Below are 27,958 nucleotides of genomic sequence, written 5' to 3' on the forward strand. Positions count from 1 at the left end.
AACATTTCTCTTTTCTAAAGTAAATCTCTTCAGCAAATATGGACATTTTTATCAACACTGTGATTTGACAGGAGACATTAAATTAAAAAAAACAAAAAAAAAATAGATTTTGGATTTCTTGAATCGATTAAGAATCGCTACAAATAAGAATCGCAATGAATTCGAAAATCACAATTTTTTAACACCCTTACTCAAAATTGTCAAAGACCCAAATGTCCGCCTCCTTTTTATTTAATACAGTCCAAACAACCATATGTATCTTTGTGGGTTTGATATCAAGGGGTGTCTCCTCCACTGAGGACACACGATTGGCCTTTTGTTGTATTTTAGTCAAGTTATTTACAAAAGGTAAACATTAGAGGTGGGGGTAATAAACAATTTTTAGATGAATCGCAATTCGGACATGGACAATTAAAAAATTGATTAGTAAACATCAATAAACGATAATCGATTTATTTATCGTAAATAATGTAATGCAGACGGTTTTAAAATTTAGCTGACTGAGGCTAGCCACCTCACCGAGAGATCCGACCAGCTTCTTTATTTTAGGGCACTTATGTTTCAGTTTTGCACACATTTGATATAACATAATAAATGTGATGGGAATTAATTTAACTGTTTCTTATTACAAATGCACTGTTCTTAAAGTTGCAAGTGATAAACGCTTATTTAGTGAAACAAAAAGAATGTAAAACTGCTTCAATATATATAAACTAAAGATGCATCAAAAATCAATTTTTTATCAAATCGGAGCTCCTGAATCGTAATTATAATCTAATTCTGAGGTGCCCTAAGATTCCCACCTCTCGTAAACATGATAGGCTATAGGCTATTAGGCGCTAACAGCTACACAACTGCTAAGCACATGATAGCACACAAGCTAGATGTACGTAATAAGTGTCCTTAATTGAACAATCTTGCAGTCTAAAACATGACATTAGACAATATAAGTAAGTATTAAACCATTACTACAGTTGCATATTACAGATAGAAAGTCTCCAAGGCAGAGTTACTACTAAATAATAAAAGTTATGTATGATTTGTGCGGATATCATATCGGATCAATATCGATAAGGGCCAATACTTCAATATCGGTATTGTATCGTGTGGGGGGGAGATGTAGCCAGCGCTGCCTGCAGGAGCAAAAGTCACCGCCTCTGTCCATGGTGCTGAGGACAGAGCACCATCAGACGAGGGCGTGGCAGTGCTGACGGCGAGACACAGCTGGCAGGTGATTAGATTTCACAGGTGGTACGTGTTAATCTAATCATCTGTTGTTTTTAACAGTGAGCAGGACGGGAGAGAGGATACGGACGTGACTAAAAAGTCACGTTCTAGTAGGAGAGAAAACTTTTGTTGACAACATTATCATTAAAAACCTCGTTAAACCTGCACGCTTGGCTCCGGTGCCGTGTCTGACAGTGGGACTGCTAGGAAACGACTTCCACATATCGGAAGTGAAAAAGTTGTACCAATATCAGTGTTGGACAAGTGACTTTAAAAAACAGAAACTTCTGGTGTATATTCCGCCTTCCTGTTTTAGTAGGTAAAAATGTTACAAACATGCCATAAAAGCAAAACACACACACTATTGATCCTGTGATGCTCTCTGAACTAAAGTCTACTGAGGTCATCCGGGCCTTGAGGAGTTGGTTAAATTCTGAATTGTGGTCATATAAGGAAGCGGCCCTTCAAAGTGAGTAACACCTGCCAATCTTCTCTCAGGGAACCTTCCAGGACTACCAGGAAATGTTTGTCCAGTTTGGCTACGTGGTGCTTTTCTCCTCGGCCTTTCCTCTGGCTGCCATGTGCGCACTCATCAACAACATCATTGAGATACGCAGCGACGCCTTCAAGCTCTGCACGGGTCTGCAGAGGCCCTTCGGTCTCAGAGTGGAGAGTATTGGCCAGTGGCAGGTAGGAACATAAACCAGGGACCCTCCGGCTCATCTAAACCGTACTAGTGTTTTATCTTAGCAAGGTTGTTTTTTTCTCTCTCCAATGCTGCAGACTGCAATGGAAGCCATGGGTCTGATTGCCATCATTGTGAACTGTTACCTGATTGGCCAGTGCGGTCAGCTACAGCGCCTCTTCCCCTGGCTAAGCCCTGAGATGGCCATCATCTCCATTGTGATCCTTGAGGTACTCCAACTCTTCTCTCTTCTAAAAGCTTACAATTTTCCATGCCAACAAAGCAAGAGGTCGCTCAAAAGTTACAGTAAGGCTCTACTTTTCAAACGCGCTAATTTACATTGGATTTGCTATAGACATGCTACCGATTAGCATTAGCAATTTTACATGGCGATTTCAACACCTCCTAATCTGGTGATGAAAAATACAACTAAGATGGTCGTTATAATCAAACAGGTGGTATGTAATAAATATAATACTAGCAATATAAACATTTTATAGGATTTGACAAAAAAAACAACTGGCACATTCAACTTAATGGGAAATACTACACTGAGTCTAAACATTACTTGGAATTGCAACTATATGTAAAGTCCATTTTTTATAATACAGTACAGTACTTGCAAATAAGACGCACACTGTAAAAAAAAAATCCTATTTTTATGGTTAATTTACTCTAAAATTCTACTTTAATTTTTCTATTTTTTTTTTAATAGTTTAAAAACTGTAGAATTGAAGACATTATCTGTAAATAAACAATCCCCCTGTTATTTTAAGTAATATGCCAGTAATGACAAACTATGTATATTTCTATTTATATTACAGAAAAATACCAAATTAATTATACATAGCATTTTCTGTTTTCTTAAATTACTTTCAAATTCATGTAAAATTACAGTAATTATCTTTCATTAAATATGTAGCTTGTTATATAAAAGTCTATGTCCATACTAACAATCTGTAGAATAAAGGTATTTTTCTGCAGAAATGTTTGCATCGTCACTTTATTAAAGGTGGTTGATCTTAACAATTCAGAAAAAATCTGTAAAATAATGGTATTTTTCTGTGGAACTGCCAGCATTGTCACTTCATTAAAGGTGTTTGATCGTAATAATTTGGAAAAACTAAAGGTATTTTTCTGCAGAACTGTTTGCATCGTCACTTTATTAAAAGGTGGTTGATCTAAATAATTTAGTAAAAATCTGTAAAATTACGATATTTTTCCGCAAAACGTTTCATCAAAATTTCTGTAAATATAATGTTTTTAATCATTATTTGGTTTACAATGTTACAAGAACTGCAGATTGGGGTCTAAGATATTTTTCCCCAAAATCAACTACACTGCAAAAAGTCAGTGCTCAAAAACAAGAAAAAAAAAATACAAAAATTAGGGGTATTTTACTTGAACTAAGCAAAATTATCTGCCAATAGAACAAGAAAATTCGGCTTGTCAAGACTTTCCAAAACAAGTAAAATTAGCTAACCTCAATGAACCCAAAAATACCTTAAAATAAGTATATTCTCACTAATAACAAGTGCACTTTTCTTGGTAGAAAAAATAAAGACCTTTTTGCTCAATATGTTGAAAAATATTCGTAAATTAAGTACCGGTAAATGCCAGTGTCATTATCTTGACATAATGATATGCATGATTTTTTTTTCATGCTTGAAATAAGAAATTATTACTTTAAAAAAGTAGTTTTATACTTGTGAGTGTTAATGACACAGCTTTGCAACAGTTGATATTCTAGTTTCAAGCATGTTTTACTCAATATAGGTCATCAAATCTCAGCAACAAGCTGTAATATCTTACTGAGATCATTTAGAACCAAAACCCTTAAAACAAGTAAAACACTCTAAGATAAAATCTGCTTAGTGAGAAGCAAATATCACCCTTATTTGAGATATTTAATCGTACTTAGATTTCAGTTTTTGCAGTGTACAATTTTTCCTGTAGCTAAAGAACACTTTATGGAGGAAATCAGAAAGTAGAAGAGTGCTGCAACTCTTTCCATTTGTCCTCGACTCCCCGTAACATATTTATTTAGGTTGTGGCTCAGTGAGCCCAAAGCTGTGCGTCTGCCTAAAATAAGATAAAGTAAACAGCCTGCAGCAGCGCCTTGGCCTGATAGAGAAGTCTGTCTTATCTGAAGGAGAATTAAACAGCCCGGGTGTTGCACCAGAAATAGTCCAAGGAACACGCCATTAGTTTCGTTTTGTCCCACATTACTTTTGAATGATGCCTTTTTCTAATCTCACCCTCCTGTCCTACTTGTCTGCCTGCAGCACTTTGCCGTCCTCTTGAAGTACGTCATCCATGTGGCCATTCCCGACATACCCACGTGGGTCAGAGAGGAGATGGCCAAACTGGACTATCAGCGCAGGGAAGCCTTTAAGGTGAATTATGAGCTTAATCGTTTGCACTAGGGGAAAAAATTGCTATGGTGCCAAGCACTTAAGTAGACTAGATGAATACTTCCTTAATTAAAACTACTACTTTATTGGACAGAGCGTAATAAGACTTAACCTCCTGAGAACCAGTGTCCTCTGCAGTGGACATTTCTGTTGTGCATATATTTTTCTGTGCAACTCTTTGACAAAATAGCCATTTTATGCAGAGCACAAATGTGCACTGACGTGGATGCTGGCTCTCATCATCAGGCACTTACCCCTAATATAAAATCTCCATTGTCAAATTTAAATTGGAGTTGAAAGCCGTTGGTGACGTTTTGTTCAGATGGAAAAACGTTATGAGTCAGCCTTTTTTAATTTAAATTTCTTTACAAAAAGACTGCATTTACCTTCTGTCAGCAGTAGTGTGCGAATAAAACAAGACTGAGTACAGTGAAACCTGCTTATGCCGACAACCTGTTTACAGTATGTGGACCACGCATACTTGCCAACCCTCCCGATTTTTCCGGGAGACTCCCGAATTTCAGTGTCCCTCCCGAAAATCTCCCGGGGCAACCATCCTCCCGAATTTCTCCCGATTTTCACCCGGACAACAATATGAAGGGCGTGCCGTGATGGCACTGCCTTTAGCGTCAGCTTTTTCACCATACAAACAGCGTGCCGGCCCAGTCACATGTTGTATGCGGCTTCTACAGACACACGTAAGTAACTGCAAGGCATACTTGATCAAGAACCATACAGGTCACACTGAGGGTGTACGTATAAACAACTTTAACACTGTTACAAATATGCGCCACACGTGGGTTCCCTCCGGGTACTCCGGCTTCCTCCCACCTCCAAAAAAAAACAAACATGTACCTGGGGATAGGCTGATTGGCAACAATAAAAAATTGGCCCTAGTGTGTGAATGTGACCCCAGGTGATTGGCAACACTAAAAAATTGGCCCTAGTGTGTGAATGTGAGTGTGAATGTTGTCTGTCTATCTGTGTTGGCCCTGCGATGAGTTGGCGACTTGTCCAGGGTGTACCCCGCCTTCCGCCCGATTGTAGCTGAGATAGGCTACAGCGCCCCCCGCGACCCAGAAGGGAATAAGCGGTAGAAAATGGATGGATGGATGGATGGATGGACTGTGAACCCACACCAAACAAGAATGACAAACACATTTCGGGAGAACATCCGCACCGTAACACAACATAAACACAACAGAACAAATACCCAGAATCCCTTGCAGCACTAACTCTTCCAGGCTACAATATACACCCCCGCTACCACCAAACCCCGCCCCCCCCAACCCTGCCCACCTCAACTCCGCCCCCCCCCCCCCACACCACACCACCCAATTCTACAATAGCTGAACGTTATTATCCGTTTGTTACATTGACTTCTGATAGTAAAGTGAATTTTTCATCCGTCTGTATTAGTGTTGTCCAGCCTTTACCTTTAAGCTGATACTGAGGGCGACTGTGTTGACTAGTTTCCATCCATCCAGCCATCCATTTTCTACCGCTTATTCCCTTCGGGGTCGCGGGGGGCGCTGGAGCCTATCTCAGCTACAATCGGGCGGAAGGCGGGGTACACCCTGGACAAGTCGCCACCTCATCGCAGGGCCCGTAGTTTGACGCGTGCAAATGATTCAATGCCCAGTACTGTGGAAATATGTTTGGATATGACAATACGTTTATTTTAAGCTATCAAAATGAAATCAAATGTAGGCTGTAGCAGTGTTTTTCAACCTTTTTTGAGCCAAGGCACATGTTTTGCGTTGAAAAAATGCGGAGGCACACCACCAGCAGAAATCATTAAAAAACGAAACTCAGTTGACAGTAAAAAGTCGTTGTCGCAATTGTTGGATATGACTTTAAACCATAACCAACCATGCATCACTATAGCTCTTGTCTCAAAGTAGGTGTACTGTCACGACCTGTCACATCACGCCGTGACTTATTTTTAGTTTTTTGCTGTTTTCCTGTGTTTTAGTTCTTGTCTTGCGATCCTATTTTAGTGGCTTTTTCTCTTTTTTTGGTATTTTCCTGTAGCAGTTTCATGTCTTCCTTTGAGCGACATATCTCGCATCTACTTTGTTTTAGCAATCAAGAATATTTCAGTTGTTTTTATCCTTTTTAGTGGGGACATTGTTGATTGTCATGTCATATTTGGATGTACATTGTGGACGCCGTCTTTGCTCCACAGTAAGTCTTTGCTGTCGTCCAGCATTCTGTTTTTGTTTACTTTGTAGCCAGTTCAGTTTTAGTTTTGTTCTGCTTAGCCTTCCCTAAGCTTCAATGCCTTTTCTTAGGGGCACTCACCTTTTGTTTATTTTTGGTTTAAGCATTAGATACCTTTTTACCTGCACACTGCCTCCCGCTGTTTCCAACATCTACAAAGTAATTAGCTACCCGCTGCCACCTACTGATATAGAAGAGTATTACACGGTTACTCTGCCGAGCTCTAGACAGCACCGACACTCAACAACAACACATCATTTGCAGACTATAATTACTGGTTTGCAAAAAATATTTTTAACCCAATTAGGTGAAATTACATAATCTCCCACGGCACACCAGACTAGTGTGCCGCGGCACAGTGGTTGAAAAACACTGGGCTATAGAACATAATGTATGCTGACCTTGAATGGAACATTGTCACAGCAGCGAGACCTGACCACACTTGCCCCGCACGGCACGGTCGAAAACTGTTTATGTCCTCCATGCAATGCTCCCACCTGAAACCAATTAAATGAGGTTACCATGGCAACCGCACCAGAGCAACGGTCCCATGCCTGTCAACACTTCCTGGTTCTCAAGAGGAAGTGGGCGGAGCAATCTGCCGAAAAGGAAATTCAGCATGAACAGAGGCCAGCAATCAATTAGAGAAAACAAAATAAAAACAATATAAACAAATAAGGAAATTTGGCTCCAACAAGTGTTGTCCCGATACCAATATTTTGGTACCGGTACCAAAATTATTTTGATACTTTTCGAAATAAAGAGGACCACAACAAATTGCATTATTGGCTTCATTTTAACAAAAGATCTTAGGGTACATTAAAGATATGTTTCTTATTGCAAGTTTGTCCTTAAATAAAATAGTGAACATACTAGACAACTTGTCTTTTAGTAGTAAGTAAACAAACAAAGGCTCCTAATTAGTCTGCTGACATATGCAGTAACATATTGTATCATTTATCATTTTATTATTTTGTCCAAATTATTAAGGACAAGTGGTAGAAAAATTAATTATTGATCTACTTGTTCGTTTACTGTTAATATCTGCTTATTTTCTAATTTAACATGTTCTATCTACACTTCTGTTCAAATGTAATAATCACTTATTCTTCTGTTGTTTGATACTTTACATTAGATTTGGATGATACCACAAATTTGGGTATCAATCCGATACCAAGTAGTTACAGGATCACACATTGGTCATATTCAAAGTCCTCATGTGTCCAGGGACGTATTTCCTGAGTTTATAAACATAATATACATTTTTTAAAAACGAAAGAAGATTGTGTGATGCTATAAATATTGACATAATCATAGTAGTATTGACTAGATACGCTCCTGTACTTGGTATCATTACAGTGGATCCACCAATGGTGTTTGTTTATATTGTGACGCCGGTGAGCTACGGTGTGTAGTGAAACATGTTTAGCTATTCCTCGTCCTGTAGGGATGATACTTGTAAGAAACTTACTTTATTTGTCGCCATGGAGGCGAGGATTAGTGATTTAGAAGTAGATAAAACACTGCTGACCACGGCTGGACTTTAGCCGCTAGCTAGCTAGCCATGTCTTAAAGCACCTCTTCCGGTGGGCGTTATAACTTCATCTTTAGTTTTTGAGCCAAAATGCGTCCGTTCTCCTTTTTCTGTCTAGACACTGTGTCTGCTTGTAAGTACTCCGTGTGTGTGCACTGTGGAACATGCTCCTCTGCTTGTAAACCAGCAATGTCACGACGAGACGACGACGGGGGCTCAGGGGGGTGGGGGACCGGTACTTTTCAGAGGTGGTATAGTACCGAATATGGCTCCTTGTGCGTTACCGAATCAATTTTAAACTCCTTTTATTTGTTTTTAAATGTCTAAACAACCTCGCGCCAACATATCTCTCCGACCTCCTTCAGCCTTACTGCCCCACCCGATCCCTAAGATCAGCCGATCAGCTGCTACTGACGGTCCCAGACACAAGGCTGAAGCTTAGAGGTGACAGAGCTTTCGCCGCTGCTGCTCCCAAGCTCTGGAACGACCTACCTCTTAGTGTTAGACAAGCCTCCTCTCTTCCTGTTTTTAAATCTCTCTTAAAAACATACTTTTATTCCATGGCTTTTAACACTGACTGATATCCATCCTGCAATGGCGCCCCATAATACACCTGCTGTGAACCTGTTTTTATGTTTTATTTATTTTATTTATTTATTTTTTATCGTGTTCTGTTTGTGTTGTGTTGTGTTTGCTCGGTTCTCGTATTATCTTTTAACCTGCCCATTGTACAGCACTTTGGCTACCCCTGTGGTCAATTTTAAATGTGCTTTATAAATAAAGTTGATTTGATTTGATGATTCATTAGTGTTGCGGTACTATACTAATGCCGTAATACCGTACAACCCTAGTTTGTATGCATTCAATATGATGATAAGTACATGAAAAGGGCAATTTTGTATTAAATTCATGTGGCGATTATTCATGTTTATTAGGGTTGCGAATCTTTGGGTGTCCCACGATTCGATTCAATATCGATTCTTGGGGTCACGATTCGATTTAAAATCGATTTTTTTCGATTCAACGCGATTCTCGATTCAAAAACGATATTTTTCCGATTCAAAACGATTTTCTATTCATTCAATACATAGGATTTCAGCAGGATCTACCCCAGTCTGCTGACATGCAAGCAGAGTAGTAGATTTTTGTAAAAAGCTTTTATAATTGTAAAGGACAATTTTTTATCAACTGATTGCAATAATGTACATTTGTTTGAACTATTAAATGAACCAAAAATATGACTTATTTTATCTTTGTGAAAATATTGGACACAGTGTGTTGTCAAGCTTATGAGATGCGATGCAAGTGTAAGCCACTGCGACACTGTTGTTCTTTTTTCAATTTTTTTTTTATAAAAGTCAATGAGGGATTTTTAATCACCGCTATGTTGAAGTTGTAACTAATATTGATACTGTTGCTGATAATATTCATTTTTGTTTCACTACTTTTGGTTTGTTTGGTTTGTTCCTCTCCCGAAAACCTCCCGGAAGAAATTTTCTCCCGAAAATGTCGTGTTTGTGACAAACACGACATTTTCGGCAAGTATGTGTTTGTGTCTCCTCTCAATTGCTCTGTTTATTGCAGTTGTGAGTGTTGCTGGGCCGGGTTTGGTTTTGGAATTGGATTGCATTGTTATGGTATTGCTGTGCATTGTTTTGTTGGATTGATTAATTAAAAAATAAAATAAATACATTAAAAATAAATTTAAAAAAAATAAAAAATTAAATATTTTTTGAAAATGAGAATCGACTCTGAATCGCGAAACATGAGAATCGCGATTCGAATTCGAATCGATTTTTTCCCACACCCCTAATGTTTATGGTTCCGAAATTCCCAGGAAATTCCCATTGACATAAATAGGAGATTGTTTCAAAGTTTCACAATTCCTTTCTTTTTCTTTTAACTGATTCAAACAGTTGAGCTTCAGCATTCACACGCAATTCCTTCATGCAGTGAAGTGATGTTGTTCCCCCGGTCTCTGCAGAAGCACGAGCGGCAGGCCCAGCAGCACTACCAGCAGCTGCAGAGGAAGAAGAGGGAGGAAGAGGAGCGGCAGAGGCAAGCGGAGCACATGGCCCGCAGGGAGAGGGACAGGGATGACGGTAAGGGCGACTCCTCCGGGGATCACCATCACGACAAAAGTCACGGCAGCAAATCGCGTCCTGCCGGTGCGGGCGGAGGCTCGGACAAGCCCAAGAGGCCCAGCTCTCTGTTAGCCAACAACAACGTGATGAAGCTGAAGCAGATCATACCGCTGCAGAGCAAGTTCTCATCAGGTGGCGGCGCCCGCTCCCCTCAGTCCCCAACTGGCGGCGAAGCAAAGCTGCCCGGCTTCCTCAGCTTTAAATTCCTCAAATCACCCGACAATAAGAAGGAGTGTGCGGCGGCCATCACCGCCAACAATGCTGCAACGACGGCATCATCTTCATCATCAGGTAGCAGCTCCCAGGAGCGTTCTCAGTCACCCAGCAAGGCCTTCAACCCTGGCAAACTGTTTAATTTCGGCAAATGTGAAGCGGGGACGCCGCCGCTCAGATGCGGGGAGGCACCATCTTCACAGACCTCAGCTTCCAGGTCCGACTTGAACGGCATTCCCGACGAGATCCCCTCACCCGGAGGGGAGGGCTCTGAGAGCGGACACGCAACCGAACTGGACCCGAAAGTTTAGTAGCTTAGAAGTAGGACCGACAAACAAAATAGGCTTTACAAGAACAACACAATCATGTCTGCAATACACAAAGAAATGCATGAGCTGCGTTTCCAATATTTTCAAGCCTTCAAAGCAAAAAGCTGTGATTTTTAATTTCTTCTACTATGGGCGAATTGAGAACATCAGAAGGGGCTCCCAAAAGTCTGATGAAAAATGTGATTGTACTTAAAAAAAAAAAAAAAAAAAAAGGACCACTGAGAGTGTTTTAATCATCCCAAGTCAATATTAGAAGTGTCTTGTTTTTAACTGTGACATTTAGGGCCCCTCTTTGAATAGCAATATTTAATAAGTCCTTTCACCTCCTTGAAGAATCGCCAGCTTTATTTTCAAAGCAAAAGGCGACATCAAACCTTTCTTTCCATCTGTGGCATTATGAGATTGATGTGAAAAGAATGTTCTAGATTAGTAAATCCTGCTGTCACATGGTAACAAAAACAAGAAGAAAATGACTGCATGCTCAATGCAGCCCCCTTCAGGCCCTCCAGGATGTTGCGACGTCAACTCACGCAGATTATATTATTATCTTTGATTGATTGAGACTTGTATTAGTAGATTGCACAGTACAGTACATATTCCGTACGATTGACCACTAAATGGTAACACCCCAATAAGTTTTTCAACGTGTTTAAGTCGGGGTCCACATTAATCAATTCATGGTCATTCATGTCCTATTCATTTGTGGGCGGCGCTCAAACACGCACGTCAACTGTCTAATCCAGGGGTGTCCAAAGCGCGGCTAGGGGGCCATTTGCAGCCCGCAGCTCAAGCTTTGTTGGCCCGCAACATGTAAAAAAACAACAACAATAAAAATCTATAAAAAAAAGAGCAAAAAGATGTAATATAATGAGAAAAAAGCTGAGACAACATTTAGAAAGTGCTGCTCAAGTGGCCTTGTGGTTAGAGCAGGGGTGTCCAAAGTGCGGCCCGGGGGCCATTTGCGGCCCGCAGCTAATTGTTTACCGGCCCGCCACACATTCTGGAAATGCTATTGCAAAAATAAAAAAGAACATTAAAAAAAGTGGAATGAGGTGAAATCTAATGAGAAAAAGTTGCAATGTTGACACAAAAGCTGCCATGCAGGCTGTTTTTCTCTTTTGTCTTTTTTTTCTTTTTCTTTTTTTGCCATTGCTCAAAAAAAAAAAAAGACAAAAAATCCATCATCCATCCATCCATCCATCTTCTTCCGCTTATCCGAGGTCAGGTCGCGGGGGCAGCAGCTTAAGCAGGGAAGCCCAGACTTCCCTCTCCCCAGCCACTTCGTCCAGCTCCTCCCAGGGGATCCCGAGGCGTTCCCAGGCCAGCCGGGAGACATAGTCTTCCCAACGTGTCCTGGGTCTTCCCCGTGGCCTCCTACCAGTCGGACGTGCCCTAAACACCTCCCTAGGGAGGCGTTCGGGTGGCATCCTGACCAGATGCCCGAACCACCTCACCTGGCTCCTCTCGATGTGGAGGACCAGCGGCTTTACTTTGAGCTCCCCCCGGATGGCAGAGCTTCTCACCCTATCTCTAAGGGAGAGACCCGCCACCCGGCGGAGGAAACTCATTTCGGCCGCCTGTACCCGTGATCTTGTCCTTTCGGTCATAACCCAAAGCTCATGACCATAGGTGAGGATGGGAACGTAGATCGACCGGTAAATTGAGAGCTTTGCCTTCCGGCTCAGCTCCTTCTTCACCACAACGGATCGATACAGCGTCCGCATTACTGAAGACGCCGCACCGATCCGCCTGTCGATCTCATGATCCACTCTTCCCTCACTCGTGAACAAGACTCCGAGGTACTTGAACTCCTCCACTTGGGGCAGGGTCTCCTCTGCAACCCGGAGATGGCACTCCACCCTTTTCCGGGCGAGAACCATGGATTCGGACTTGGAGGTGCTGATTCTCATCCCAGTCGCTTCACACTCAGCTGCGAACCGATCCAGCGAGAGCTGAAGATCCTGGCCAGATGAAGCCATCAGGACCACATCATCTGCAAAAAGCAGAGACCTAATCCTGCAGCCACCAAACCGGATCCCCTCAACGCCTTGACTGCGCCTAGAAATTCTGTCCATAAAAGTTATGAACAGAATCGGTGACAAAGGGCAGCCTTGGCGGAGTCCAACCCTCACTGGAAACGTGTCCGACTTACTGCCGGCAATGCGGACCAAGCACTGGCACTGATCATACAGGGAGCGGACCGCCACAATCAGACAGTCCGATACCCTATACTCTCTGAGCACTACCCACAGGACTTCCCGAGGGACACGGTCGAATGCCTTTTCCAAGTCCACAAAACACATGTAGACTGGTTGGGCAAACTCCCATGCACCCACAAGGACCCTGCCGAGAGTATAGAGCTGGTCCACAGTTCCACGACCAGGACGAAAACCACACTGTTCCTCCTGAATCCGAGGTTCGACTATCCGGCGTAGCCTCCTCTCCAGCACACCTGAATAGACCTTAACGGGAAGGCTGAGGAGTGTGATCCCACGATAGTTAGAACACACCCTCCGGTTCCCCTTCTTAAAGAGAGGAACCACCACCCCGGTCTGCCAATCCAGAGGTACCGCCCCCGATGTCCACGCGATGCTGCAGAGTCTTGTCAACCAAGACAGCCCCACAGCATCCAGAGCCTTAAGGAACTCCGGGCGGATCTCATCCACCCCCGGGGCCTTGCCACCGAGGAGCTTTTTAACTACCTCAGCAACCTCAGCCCCAGAAATAGGAGAGCCCACCACAGGTTCCCCAGGCACTGCTTCCTCATAGGAAGACGTGTTGGTGGGATTGAGGAGGTCTTCGAAGTATTCCCTCCACCGATCCACAACATCCGCAGTCGAGGTCAGCAGAACACCATCCTCACCATACACGGTGTTGATAGTGCACTGCTTCCCCTTCCTGAGGCGGCGGATGGTGGTCCAGAATCGCTTCGAAGCCGTCCGGAAGTCGTTTTCCATGGCTTCCCCGAACTCCTCCCAAAAAATCCATGTTATAATGAATTATTTTCAAAGCTCTACTTAGTTAAAATATTTCACTTTAAAATGTTTTATGTGGTAAATATTGCATATATTGTGTAGTTATAAATGATAAATGGGTTATACTTGTACAGCGCTTTTCTACCTTCAAGGTACTCAAAGCGCTTTGACAGTATTTCCACATTTACCCATTCACACACACATTCACACACTGATGGAGGGAGCTGCCATGCAAGGCGCTAACCAGCAGCCATCAGGAGCAAGGGTGAAGTGTCTTGCCCAGGGACACAACGGATGTGACTAGATGGTAGAAGGTGGGGATTGAACCCCAGTAACCAGCAACCACTCTACCAACTTCGCCACGCCGTCGCCTTTTAAAAACATTGTTTTCTTTGACAAAAGAGCATAAAACAAAACAAAATAATAGTTCAAACGTAAAATCGACAAGATATATCTGAAGTTGATCTCGTAACTTAAGTGTTGAAAGTATTAAAAAAAAAAAACTAATAAAAATGTATCACTTTATGAGTGGGGCACCTTTTGGATCCCAAATATATTTTAGTGGTATTTTATTTATCTTTTCACTGTGATTACTCAAAAATATTAAATAATTAAAATCGATGGTGTCCTGCATTATTGATGTTTTAGGGCTCTAATGACTAAATACTGCATATTTCAGTTGTACTATAAAAAAACAAAGTTGTTTTTGACAGAAAAGCCATAAAACCTTTTTTTTTTAAAGTTGATATAGAGATTCACTGTAAGCGTTAAATAAAAAAAATATATACTTATTTTTAACATTTTAATAACTGAGACCCTTTATGGTCCCCGGGACCCCTAAAGGTAAAATTCAATTTAAAAAATCCATATATTTTGTTATGGTTTGAAAATGAAAAATATCAAAATGGCCCCCACATGCTTTAATTTTTCCGTGTGCGGCCATCAGTGGAAAAAGTTTGGACACCCCTGGGTTAGAGTGTCCGCACTGAGATTGGTAGGTCGTGAGTTCAAACCCCGGCCGAGTCATACCAAAGACTATAAAAATGGTACCCATTACCTCCCTGCTTGACACTCAGCATCATAGGTGGATTAATGACCGGGCCTACCGGGCCCAGGCCCAGGGGGCCAGAGGCCCCAAGGGGCCAGGCCAACTTGGCCCCGCGGCCGCGACCCAAGCAAAACTACTTTTGCAAAAATAATAATCTTAAGCCCCAAGGGGCCAGGCCAACTTGGCCCCGCGGCCATGATCCATAGAGGGTAAGAGGCCCCAAGGGGCCAGGTCAACTTGGCCCCGCGGCCGCGACCCACAGAGGGCCAGAGGCCCCAAGGGGCCAGGCCAACATGGCCCCGCGGCCATGATCCATAGACGGTCAGAGGCCCCAAGGGGCCAGGCCAACTTGGCCCCGCGGCCACGATCCATAGAGGGTCAGAGGCCCCAGGGGGCCAGGTCAACTTGGCCCCGCGGCCACGATCCATAGACGGTCAGAGGCCCCAAGGGGCCAGGCCAACTTGGCCCCGCGGCCACGACCCACAGAAGGCCAGAGGCCCCAAAGGGCCAGGCCAACTTGGCCCCGCGGCCGCGAGCCACAGAAGGCCAGAGGCCCCAAGGGGCCAGGTCAACTTGGCCCCGCGGCCGCGACCCACAGAGGGCCTGAGGTCCTAAGGGGTCAGGCCAACTTGGCCCCGCGGCCATGATCCATAGAGGGCCAGAGGCCCCGAGGGGTCAGGCCAACTTGGCCCCGATCCATAGAGGGTCAGAGGCCCCAAGGGGCCAGGCCAACTTGGCCCCGCGGCCACGACCCACAGAGGCCCCAAGGGGCCAGGCAAAATTGGCCCCGCGGCCATGATCCACAGAGGGCCAGAGGCTCTCAATCATTATTATCAAAGCTAATTCTCAAATTGGATGGATCACACAACCTCACTCACATATTCTTTATCAATTATTAAAGGTTGTTTCTGAATTTTGATCACAGAACTTAATGCAAATATTCTTGATTGATTGACAAAGCTCATTCTCAAATTTTGATTACACAACCTTACTCTGACAAATTATCATTATCAAAAAGCTCTATCTCGAATTTGGATCACAGAATCTCACTCAAGTATTCTTAGCTGTGCCCCTCCCCCATCGAGTCTTTCATAAACCGGTCTGTTCTTTTAGAATCTCCTCATTTGGTATTTTGAACTCGTGAGAGACTGCTCAAAATTTGGTTTCCTTTCCCTCAGTTCAGACTCAGAGATAATTTGAAATCATTCAACAAGAAGTTTAACGCGCGCACACACACACACACACACACACACTTGAGTTGAGCATTACTTGGAAATTCTTATATTTTCCATTTTGCTGTTATTATCAGCATCTTCCCATTTTGTCCTTTTCTTTCGAGAAAGTTTACAGTCTGACATTTGTCACTGCTGTCAGTTAATAACTTTTTGGTCTTTGACCCATTTTGTCATTTTCTCGATTCGATCGTCACTGACCACTCTCTCCTGTCTGGCAGACATCGTTGCTGCCATCATAGCTAGCAAGCTGCCTGCAGCGGGTCATCCCTATGTTCCCCGTCCCTATGTTACCCGGGTCCTATGTTCCCCTCTACCGGGGAACTAAGGACCCTTTTTAAAAAAAAGGGTTCTATGTTCCCCGCTGCGGGGAACGTACAACACTTTTTCCAGAAAAGGGTTCTATGTTCCCCGCTGCTTCCAATGCGCGACTAAGTAAGACGCACGCAGACACGCATGACAGAGACGCGTTTAAGTTGTCGAAGGAAGGAAGTTTGCGTTTGAGTTGCTCTATCTGCTGCCGCACGCCCTGTGACAGGTTAGGTTTAGGGATGGTTTTGGTCAGGGCACAATTTCGCCAAAAAAGTGCTCCACAACGCCCTGTGACAGGTTAGGTTTAGGGATAGTTTTGGTCAGGGCACAATTTCGCCAAAAAAAAGTGCTCCACAACGCCCTGTGACAGGTTAGGTTTAGGGATGGTTTTGGTCAGGGCACAATTTCGCCAAAAAAGTGCTCCACAACGCCCTGTGACAGGTTAGGTTTAGGGATAGTTTTGGTCAGGGCACAATTTCGCCAAAAAAAAGTGCTCCACAACGCCCTGTGACAGGTTAGGTTTAGGGATGGTTTTGGTCAGGGCACAATTTCGCAATTTCGCCAGATACAATGCAGGGAACATAGGACCCTTTTTTAGAAAAAGGGTCCTAAGTTCCCCGGTCGCATACAAAGACCCAGGAACAACCGGGGAACATAGGACCCGGGGAACATAGGACCCGGGGAACATAGGCACGCTCCCGCCTGCAGATAGCAACATTTTGGTGTCCTTTGGGAAAATATTTAGAAAGAAGACAAAAGTACACACAGTTGTACAACTATTATCTTTATGATCTTTTTTTTGTTAGTTTCTCTGTTACTGTGTGTGGCCAATTAAGCGACTTTTGGCCATACCTGGCTGGTGACATTTAGCGACTTTCTGGTTGATGTTAAGATTAATAATAGCAACAGTTCTCTTCATCTTAATGCAATTTATTGTGTCTGTCTCTCCACATTTTGCCATTAGGTACTTTGAGCTCTTGTTGGTCAGTCACTCTAAGGTACATTGTTGCTGCCATCATAGCTAGCAAGCTGCCTGCAGATAGCGACATTTTGGTGTCCTTTGAGAAATATTAAGAAAGAAGACAAAAGTACAAGACATTGTACGATTACTATCTTTTTAAAATTATTTGTTTCACTGTGTGATTGACCGACTTTGCCGCTAGATTTCGCGTCTTTTGGCCATACCTGGCTAGCGACTAAAAACACCATTTAGCGACTTTTTGGTTGTGAAGATAAGTGGTAAAAGCAGATCTTCCTGTTGGTCTTCCCACATTTTGCCATTTGGTACTTTGCACTCTTCTTGGTCACTCCAAGGCATTTGTCCCTGCCTTCAGCTAGTCACTTGGCTCTTTTGGAATATATTTCACTGTAATTGGCTCTCTCTCTCTCTTTCTCCTCAGTACAAATCAGCCTGTTCCCTTGCCATTCATCACTGACCACTCTGCTCTCCTGTCTGTCAGACATTATTGCTGCTTGCAGATAGCTTGGGGTCCTTAGAGAAAATATCAGAAGAGAAAAGTACACAATTATCTTAATTATCTTTTTTATTCAGTCAGTCCTTCAGTGAGTCCCAGTGTGTTGGCGATTAAGCAACGTTGGCATTCAATTAGCGACTTTTGGCCATACATGGCTGGCGACTCAAAAAACTAGAAAAAAAGTACAAAAAGTTGTACAATTAATATCTTTATTATCCTTAATTCCCCTGAATCCTAGAGTGTGTTGCAATTAAGCAACTTTGCTGCTAGGTTTAGCGACTCTTGTTTTGGGCATACCTGGCTAGCGACTACAAACATTATTCAGCAACTTTTTGGCTGTTAAGATTAACGTTAATAAATTAAATCCTAATACAATTTATTGTGTTGGTCTCACCATCTTGCTATTAGGTACTTTGAATTCTTGTTGGTCTCTGCTAAGGTATCTGGCTGTTGTCTTTGCCTTCAGTTAGTCACTTGGCTCTGGAATATATTTAACTGTACTTGGCTCTCTCTTTCTCCTCAGTACAAATCAGTCTGTTCCCTTGCCATTTAGACATTTTCTTGATTGGATCATCACTGACCACTCTGCTCTCCTGCTGTCTATCAGACATTGTTGCTCCCATCATAGCTAGCAAGCTGCCTTGGTGTCCTTTGTGAAAATATTTAGATAGAAGACTAAAGTGCACAAAGGTGTACAATTATTATCTTTTCAAAATATTTGTTTCACTGTCAGTGTGATTGACCGACTTTGCCGCTAGATTTCGCGTCTTTTGGCCATACCTGGCTAGCGACTGAAAACATCATTTAGCAACTTTTTGGTTGTGAAGATAAGAGGTAAAAGCAGATCTGCCTGTTGGTCTTTCCACATTTTGCCATTTGGTACTTTGCACTCTTGTTGGTCACTCCAAGGCATTTGTCCCTGCCTTCAGCTAGTCACTTGGCTCTTTTGGAATATATTTCACTGTAATTGGCTCTCTCTCTCTTTCTCCTCAGTACAAATCAGTCTGTTCCCTTGCCATTTAGACATTTTCTTGATTCGATCATCACTGACCACTCTGCTCTCCTGCTGTCTATCAGACGAATCAGTTGATTCTCTGCTCTCAATTGTCTATGCTAGTAAGCTGTTATTCTCTGCTTTGGAGTGTTGATGCTGGGTTGCTAGTTTTCTAAATCACCTCACACACTTGAAGGAAGCAGCACCGATCATAAACACACAAACAAACTCACACACACACACACACACACACACACACACACACACACACACACACACACACACACACACACACACACACATAGTTGGTTTATCTGTTGTGATAGGCAAAGAGCCAATGTGCAAAGAAAGAAGGGAAATATGGATCATAAACGTTTAAGTGGAGGAGCTAGAAAAAAAATTCAGCAAGAAAAGAAAAAAAAGGAATCAGTTTTACTTGAGAGTGTTCCAAATATCTCCAGCTTCTTCAGTACAAAGACATCTGCTGAAAGCAATTCTATAAATGCTACTGCAAATTCAGCTAAGGTTAGCAATGCACCTGAGCTAGCATGTAGCTCCCAAGATCCTGAGACCACTACAAGTGTAGACACTGAACCAAATGCTTCTGATGCTTATGATTCAACCAATTCAGCAGTAGCCAGTTGCTCGGATGAATGTGAGGTCACTGCACCTCTGGACAGCATAGAAAATGAGCTGAATCTTTCTTCAACACCATCTACAGTGACAACTCTACCTAGTGATCCCGCTAAATGGGCTGAGACCCTCACTGAGTCAATGAAGGAAGTTCTTATTCAAAGAGGTGCAAAATCATTTCACAACCGTCACAGCCATTATCCAGCTTCTGTGAGGAACAGTGGGCTAGGAGGCAAAACCCGATGCCTAAACAATGAACATTTTACTTCACACTTGCCCAATGGACAACGAGTACAAAGAGAGTGGCTGATGTACTCTCCCTCTACTGGTAATGTTTACTGCTTTGCATGCAAACTGTTTTCCCCAAAAACGCATTCTTTTGTGACAGGCTATTGTGATTGGAAACACTCAGAAAGATTTGGTGAACATGAGCGAAGTGCTGAGCACATAACCTGCATGCAAGCAGTCTTGAACCGCGCCAAAGGTGCCACAGTTGATGCAGACCTGTTCAAACAGTTTCAGGCAGAGAGCAGCTATTGGAGGCAGGTGTTACAAAGAGTTGTTGCAGTCATTAAATTCCTTGCAGAAAGGGGCCTTGCATTTAGGGGTAAAAATGAATCGTTAGGGTCTCCTCTCAATGGGAACTACCTTGGTATTCTGGAGGTCCTGGCTGAATTTGATCCCTTTCTAAAGGATCACATCAGAAAGTTTGGGCAGATGGGTCGAGGTAATACCTCATATCTGTCCTCCACCATTTGTGAGGAATTCATTGAATTGATGGGTGCAAAAACCAAACAGGCTATAGCAGATGAACTGCAAGCAAGCAAATACTACTCTATCATTGTGGATTCAACCCCAGATTTATCTCATGTGGACCAATTGACATTCATATTCCGTTTTGTTAGCAAAGAGGGCAGTGTTGTTGAACGCTTTGTGGGTTTTGAGCCCATTACTAGCCATACAGGTGAAAGTTTGGCTAACTGTGTCATGTCTGTGTTGGAAAATCTAGGGTTAGAGCTGTCAAATTGCAGGGGGCAGGCTTATGATAATGCCAGCAACATGTCAGGGAGGTATAATGGGTTGCAGGCTCACTTAAAGAAAAGCAACCCATTAATACACTATATTCCATGTGCAGCTCACTCTTTGAATTTGGTGGGAGTCAACAGCATTGACAGATGTGGAAATGAAGTCTCTAAGTATTTTGACTTGATTCAGTCTATTTACAACTTCACAACTGCATCCACACACCGATGGGACAGGGTATTTGGCAATTCCAACATAGATCTCACACTTAAAGCTTTATCCAACACGCGTTGGAGTTGCCGTGCAGAATCTACCAAAGCACTGTGGCAGAACTACAGTAAAATAAAAGCAGCACTACAGGTTATTTCCACTGATGACACAGAGAAACGAGACACACGAACTGAAGCTGACAGTCTAGTGCGGAAGCTGGATTCACTTGAGATGGCCTTCATGGCAGGCTTTTGGGACACTGTTCTGTCCAGATTTCAGGCCACAAGTCTGCAACTTCAAAAAGCAGACATGGACCTTGGTACAGCAGTTAGATTGCTGGAATCTCTGCGCACCTTTGTTCTCTCCCAAAGAGATCTATTTGATCATTTTGAGCAGAAAGCCTTAAACATGTTGGGTGGCACCCCATCTTACAGGGCTGAACGGACGAGGAAACGTAAAAAGTTTGCTGATGAATCAGCATCCCCAGATGTTGTGCTTGAGGGAAGGCAACTGTTTCAAATAGAGACATTTATTGCCTCTATTGATCAACTGAGTTCAAGCCTTAATCACCGTCTGGAGGCCTACAAACATCTGAACAATTTGTTCAGTGTCCTTTTCTCTTTGGATACAGAGTCCAATGCTTCAGTCCTTCACAAGGCCAAGATTCTCACTGAATCATACCCATCTGACCTCAATGAAAGTCTTGGACAGGAGCTTATACAGTTCAAATCTTTTATACAGCTCAACAACACTGATGAGGAGAGGACCCCTTCAGGACTGCTCAAAACAATAATACATTTTGGACTACAGCCTACGTTTCCTAATACATACATTGCGCTACAGATTTTTCTCACTCTACCGGTCAGTAACTGTGAGGGAGAACGCTCATTCTCTCTTTTGTCAAGAGTAAAAAATGAGCTGCGCACAAGAATGACTCAGAAAAGATTAAATGCGTTATCTCTAATGGCAATTGAGAGTGAGCTGACAAGAGAGTTGGACTTCAATGATGTGGTGGATGATTTTGCAAAATTGAAAGCACGAAAGAAACCCCTTGCTTAAAGGTGCACTGTGTAAGATTTTTAGGTTATTTCCAGAATTCACCCATTCACTAATGTTAGGCTACCTGTTTTCATGAATACTTACCACCACCATAAAATTCTAAGTATCCATTATGACTTGGAGAATTGCACTTTTGCCATTTCTGGGAAGTGTCACCTGGATTGTGAAGATAGGATTGACTTTAGGCAGAAGCTTGGTGCTTTCTCTGGCAAACTGAACCTCAAGCTTCATTCTCTGCAGCTTTGCATTCTTGTGCAGACTTTCATCCACAAGGAACTTTTCAACTTCCCCACTATCGTGAAGGGGCCATCAAAAGATTTCAGTGTGTCCAGCATGTCTAGTCTCTTACTCTCCTTTCTTTGAGCCATCTCTTGTTTCTCATCTGCCCTACTCTCGAATTTTGCCTTCATGAATTTACTCCAGTTGAGTTCAACCTCCCTTTTTGCTTGTGCTGCTGCCTTGAAACCTCTGAAGCTCCTGGCTCTTCTGTAAAATTATTGACCTATTGACTGCGTTCAGTGTGCCCAACTTCTTCAGTTTGTAGTCCACCTTGCCACATTGTCTCTCCATCCCAATGTTGTGCACAGGGGTGCCATCAATGTTACTAGCCTGTTCACTGACAGGGTCCATTGGGAAGGTCTCCTCATCCATCCTCTGCCTGGCCAGGACAGTCTTCAGATGGGGCAGCATGAGATCTGTCAGCTGCTTCACTTCATCCAAGTATTCGGCAGCCACGTCTGACACTGAGTTCAGGACATGTCCAGTGCCTGTCCAGCCACTATAGCATTCTTGGAAATGGGCTATCTTGACCTGCATGCAGCCCTTGTACCATGAACTGGCCTACACCTTTCTTTGTGGTGCTCTCCGATGCATGTTATCATTTTACCTTTCTCCTTCTCCTCAAGCTTAACCACAAATAGATACAGACTTTGAGCCTCAATTTGCTGCACAGCTGCCGTTATGCCAATGTGTTTTCCTAAGATATTATTTTATTTTTAATGATAGAAGGGAGGAAAAGGGGGCAAAAATCATGTCCGATTTAGTTTTTTGGGTGGGTTGGGGGGTTTATTTCATGATAGCTACCAACTTCCAATACATAATATCTCTCAAATGACCCAATGCACCATCACTGAAGTGGGCGTAATCATTTTCAAAAATGTTTATTTTTAGGCCATTTATCCCCTCCCCCTGTGTCTGTGTGAAACCTGTGCTTGTCAGTGTCTGTGTGGTATACCTAATAGTGTGTGTGCAGTATGTGCACTCTTCTGTACAGTACAGTGTGCATGTCTGTTCACAGTATACAGTATTTCTTGCATAGTGCGTGCGTGTGTGTGCGCCCACACGCGCGGGGGGTTGAGGGGCCAAGACCATGTCAGGCCCAGGGGGCCAAAATTTCTTAATCCGCCCCTGCTCAGCATCAAGGGATGGAATTGGGGGTTGAATCGCCAAAAATGATTCCGCTGCTGCTCACTGCTCCCCTCACCTCCCAGGGGGTGAACAAGGTGATGGGTCAAATGCAGAGGGTAATTTCTTTTTTTTTTTTTTTTGTCCTGTCCAGCTTCTCAGGCAAATCATATAGTTTATGTAGATGCCCATATCAGCTGTTCAGATTTACTTTACAAATACATTATTTGTATTTGAGTTTATTAAATGTATTTATATGATCATTTAGTGCAGCCGGGCCGGAGCAGGAGGGGATAGAAAGAGAAAGAAAAGAAGACAGAGGGGGAAATTGTTTGGACAAGAGGGGGATTAGACAGCGAGACAAAAACAACAGCAAACACAACAATAACAACAACAATAGAGCAACATCAGCAAATAGGATATGTACAAATATGATGGTAAAAGTGATAGCAAATAAGCAGTTAGCGAAATAAATAATAATACAGAAATGACAATGAGCAGAGGGTAATTTCACCACACCTAGTGTGTGTGTGTGTGACTATCACTGGTACTTTTACTTTAATTATGTGGGGGGCGTTTGGATATTTTTTTAATTTTGTAAAAAAAAAACATGCTACCACCAGTAATGATAGCACAACTTAGTGTCAGCTTTGTGTTATAAGTGACAAAATGTGTTAATAATAATTTTGGTATCAACATTTCAGCTTTTTGTCATTACTTTACTTCTTTTTGCTCTTTTTTCTTATATTTGTTCCCGACAGGCCAACAAAACTTGAGCTGCGGTCTGCAAATGGCCCCCTGGCCACTCTTTGGGCATCCCTTTAATAACTAATGATAGTACACTTTGTCACCTACAACACAAAGATGACACTAAGTTTGGTCTGTGAATATGTTTAGTGTCTCTTCTTAGAATTTTTTTTAAACAACTTTTTTACTAAATAAAAGACATCAAAATGGCTCTCGCATACTTTGACTTTTCCGTATGCGGCCCTTGGTGTAACAATTTTGGACGCCCCTGGTCGAGTCAAAACCCATGTTTGTTTCTTGTGTAGACCAGTGGTTCTCAAACTCCCAAGTACCACCAAAATGACCAACATTAAAACACAGTAGCATAGTAGGACTAAGTATTCATTAAAAACAAGGTAGAGGTTTTGTTTAACAAGTATATTTTTTTGGCCGCTGAAACATTACACACAGTTTGAACAGTAACACTGTGTTTGAATATTTAATCAAGTGATTATTTAGCGTGCCACTAGTGGTACAAGTACCGCAGTTTGGGAATCACTGGCGAAGACAAAGCAGGAACAACAACAAGTAACAATTTATCAACTATTTATTGCTCAAACACCACAATTGCGGTCTTACCGCAGTACCTGTGTACAGCGCTAGGCCTTCTGGGTAATTTAGTATATCAACATTTATTTAACCTTTATTTGTCCAGAGTAGAGCGACCAAGAAGAGATTTTCATTTGCAATGCAGACCTAGCAGAGAGGCAGCATTTACATGTTCGAGATGTTGAAGTGTGATAATAATCTCTCATTGCCCAACACAAAAATAGCACTATAGATCCCTCAACAGTTTACAAATGCTCTTAAAGTGTGGGGATGAATATGTTGGAACATAAATGTTTCAGATGAAGACTTTACAAGTGTAAAATAAAGTTAAAGTTAAAGTACCAATGATTGTCACACACACAGTAGGTGTGGCGAAAATATTCTCTGCATTTGACCCATCACCCTTGATCATCCCCTGGGAGGTGAGGGGAGCAGTGAGCAGCAGCGGTGGCCACGCCCGGGAATCATTTTTGGTGATTTAACCCCCAATTCCAACTCTTGATAACATGGAGAATATCTAACATGTGGACACCACCTTGGGAGGTTTTCACTGATGTTTATTTATGCCATTTAAAATGAATAATCACTATTATTAGTTATAATTGAAACGACAACAAGCGCAGAGTATGTGCTTTTTACTGCCATCTACTGTCTACTTTTAGGTCTGCGGTATAAAACGAGTAAAACATCAACGCGGCATTTGTTTTCCAAATTTTCGTTGGCAGGCCTTTTTGAAGTGAAAGTAAACGACCACTTAAAGCATTGATAACACATCCAGAAAATCCAAAGTTGATTCAATGTTATCAAAGAAAACAAAGCTTATATATATATATATATATATATATATATATATATATATATATATATATATATATATATATATATATATATATATATACAAATTCAGAGATTTTAGGCCGCAAGAATCGCACAAAAAAAGCCCGCAAAATCCTGGAGGGACTCCTGTTATGGTCTGTAGTCTGATTTATTTTGCACTGAACGTGCCGCATCTCTCTGCCTCATCAATCATTATGCAAACACACGACTGTATTAATTTCACACACAAATAGCTGAAATATTTTTTTTGACATGTATTTTTTACAAGTTGCTCCATGACAGGATTTCTTTTTTTTTTGTTTCTGTTTTTGCAAACCAAAGTGGTAGTTTTCCCATGATACTGTTGGTAATCAACTTAAGCGTTCTGCACATTTTCCGGGAGAGGGCGCCAGAGTTGCTCTGCAGTACAAATAGTGTCTTTTGTTTGGGACACTTATGCTCCAGATGGACAAATAAAAAAGGTTAGGGATATTCACCTTTTGGGGGAAAATTCCAGAATGGTTTGGGACCCAAACTCTTAGTATTGGTGGGTGAAGTGTGATGTTTTGAAAGGAAAAGCATCCATCATAATGTAGGATGAGAGACATGACCTATGCATCCCTCCACCACTGTCTAGGCAATAACAGAAGACCTACATTGTCCACGCCTGTATTCTTTGTCCACCTCATCAACAATCATAATAAAGCCCATGCTAGGGCCGGCTCCTGGCGTTAACACTGGGGTCGTTTAGGGCCGCAAAGACAATAACAAACGTATAAAATAAACGCCTATTCAAATTAAAGACTGAGACTGGGCTACAAAAAAAATGCTGTCTCCCATGAAGTACATGCAAAAAGGGAATGGATGTTCATTTATGTGCTCATATTTGTTTGTGAAATATCAGGATGTGACAGGTGGGAAATAATCAACTTTGTTTGCTTTGTCCTTTCATTGTTGGGGGGGTCATTGGGAAATCAGGATAGTGACGTGTAGCCGAGCTTTGGCTCTTCATCTATCGATCTATAGTCATGTACAGTTGCTGATGTCAGTTATGCTTTTATTCAGGGAACCCACAAGTTCATAGATATTGATGGCGCTAACCCTTGTGCAACCTTAAGGCCCAAAGCGGGCATTACATGTTACTTTTGTGATATGATCGTTCAGTTTTGAAGGTCAGCGGTCGGAAATTTCACCAGGGAGTTTTATTTTATTGACAAAATTGCATTGTTATATGATTGCTACATTATTAGAATAAAATATAAGATCTACGCACTTTCTCTAAAAGAACTCTTTCAGCCCCATTGGCTCCCTTTATAGCAGCTGTTTTTCCACAGTAATCCTAGTATATTACTATGCTTTTAAGACCAAATCAATCTCATCCTTGCTGATTGAAAAACAAGATAGTGTTCTGATGTAATTGCACCAGATAGCGCCACAAAACCATGAGCATAATTCTCAGAGCTTCGATGAGTTAAACTGACATTAAACCGCTGAAATGCAATAAAATGTATCTTAGGGAGTGTATATATATATATATATGTAATTACACACGTATATACATACATACACATACACCGTATATATATATATATACAGTCTATACACACACATATATATATATATATACACACACACATATATATATACACACACACATATATATATATATATACACACACACATATATATATACACACATACATATATATATACACACACACACACATACATATATATACACACACATTATATATATATATACACACACACATATATATATATACACACACATATATATATGCACACACACATATATATATATATATACACACACACACATATATATATATACACACACACATATATATATATATATACACACATATATATATATATATACACACACACATATATATATATACACACACACATATATACACACATACATATATATATACATATATGTACACACATATATATATATATATACACACACACATATATATTTATACACACATATATATTTATACACACACACATACAGTATATATATATATATATATATATATATATATATATATATATATATATATATATATATATATATATATATATATATATATAAAAATCATGGTAGATGTATAAAAGACTTGTGTGAACTCAAACTCAACAAAGTCCTGCCTGCTTTTTCTCTCGCTGGCTCTGTAGGCAATATAAAAATGAGCTTTTTTTTTTTAATCTACTGTATCAAAATCAATGTCGCGAATTATTAATGTATTCAAGGCTGTAATTATCCAACCTCAAATACTCCACTCTGCAACTGTTTTTTTTTTTAGAAATTAAAGAAAACTCTTAATGTTTTGACAGAAAGGCCATTAAAAACGTTTAGCTTCAAATCCGTATGTTGACATAAAGATTTCAAGCTTTGAAAGTAATAATTTATTGCTGACCTATGACACTCCTTTAGAGTAAGTGTGTATAGTCACAATTAGGTTTGCACAAGGGTTAATTTAGTCATCATTGTCCTTTTCTGGGGCAACATGTCAACATTATACAATATATGATGGGGGTCTAGTTTGTAGACTAAATACTGGAGTCGGAGAGGTGAACAACTGCAATGGTGATGTGTTACATTGATGTTTCAGGATAGCAACTGTTAACAAAATGAAGTTT

At 41.6% G+C, this 27,958-nt stretch overlaps 1 protein-coding gene across 3 annotated transcripts in view; it reads left to right on the plus strand.

Annotated features, from left to right (window-relative positions):
• Positions 1-12,155, plus strand: part of ano8b (anoctamin 8b) — a 138,410-nt gene extending 126,255 nt beyond the window's left edge. For all 3 annotated transcript variants that reach the window (XM_062028398.1, XM_062028399.1, XM_062028400.1), the window contains 4 exons: positions 1,726-1,917; positions 2,011-2,142; positions 4,198-4,308; positions 10,068-12,155. In XM_062028398.1, coding sequence (XP_061884382.1) covers positions 1,726-1,917; positions 2,011-2,142; positions 4,198-4,308; positions 10,068-10,751 — 1,119 coding nt within the window. In that variant the 3' untranslated portion in view covers positions 10,752-12,155. The remainder of the gene's footprint in view (positions 1-1,725; positions 1,918-2,010; positions 2,143-4,197; positions 4,309-10,067) is intronic.
• Positions 12,156-27,958: the final 15,803 nt, after the last annotated feature.

This window comes from Entelurus aequoreus, linkage group LG19, assembly GCF_033978785.1.
Source record: "Entelurus aequoreus isolate RoL-2023_Sb linkage group LG19, RoL_Eaeq_v1.1, whole genome shotgun sequence".
Lineage (NCBI taxonomy): Eukaryota > Metazoa > Chordata > Actinopteri > Syngnathiformes > Syngnathidae > Entelurus > Entelurus aequoreus.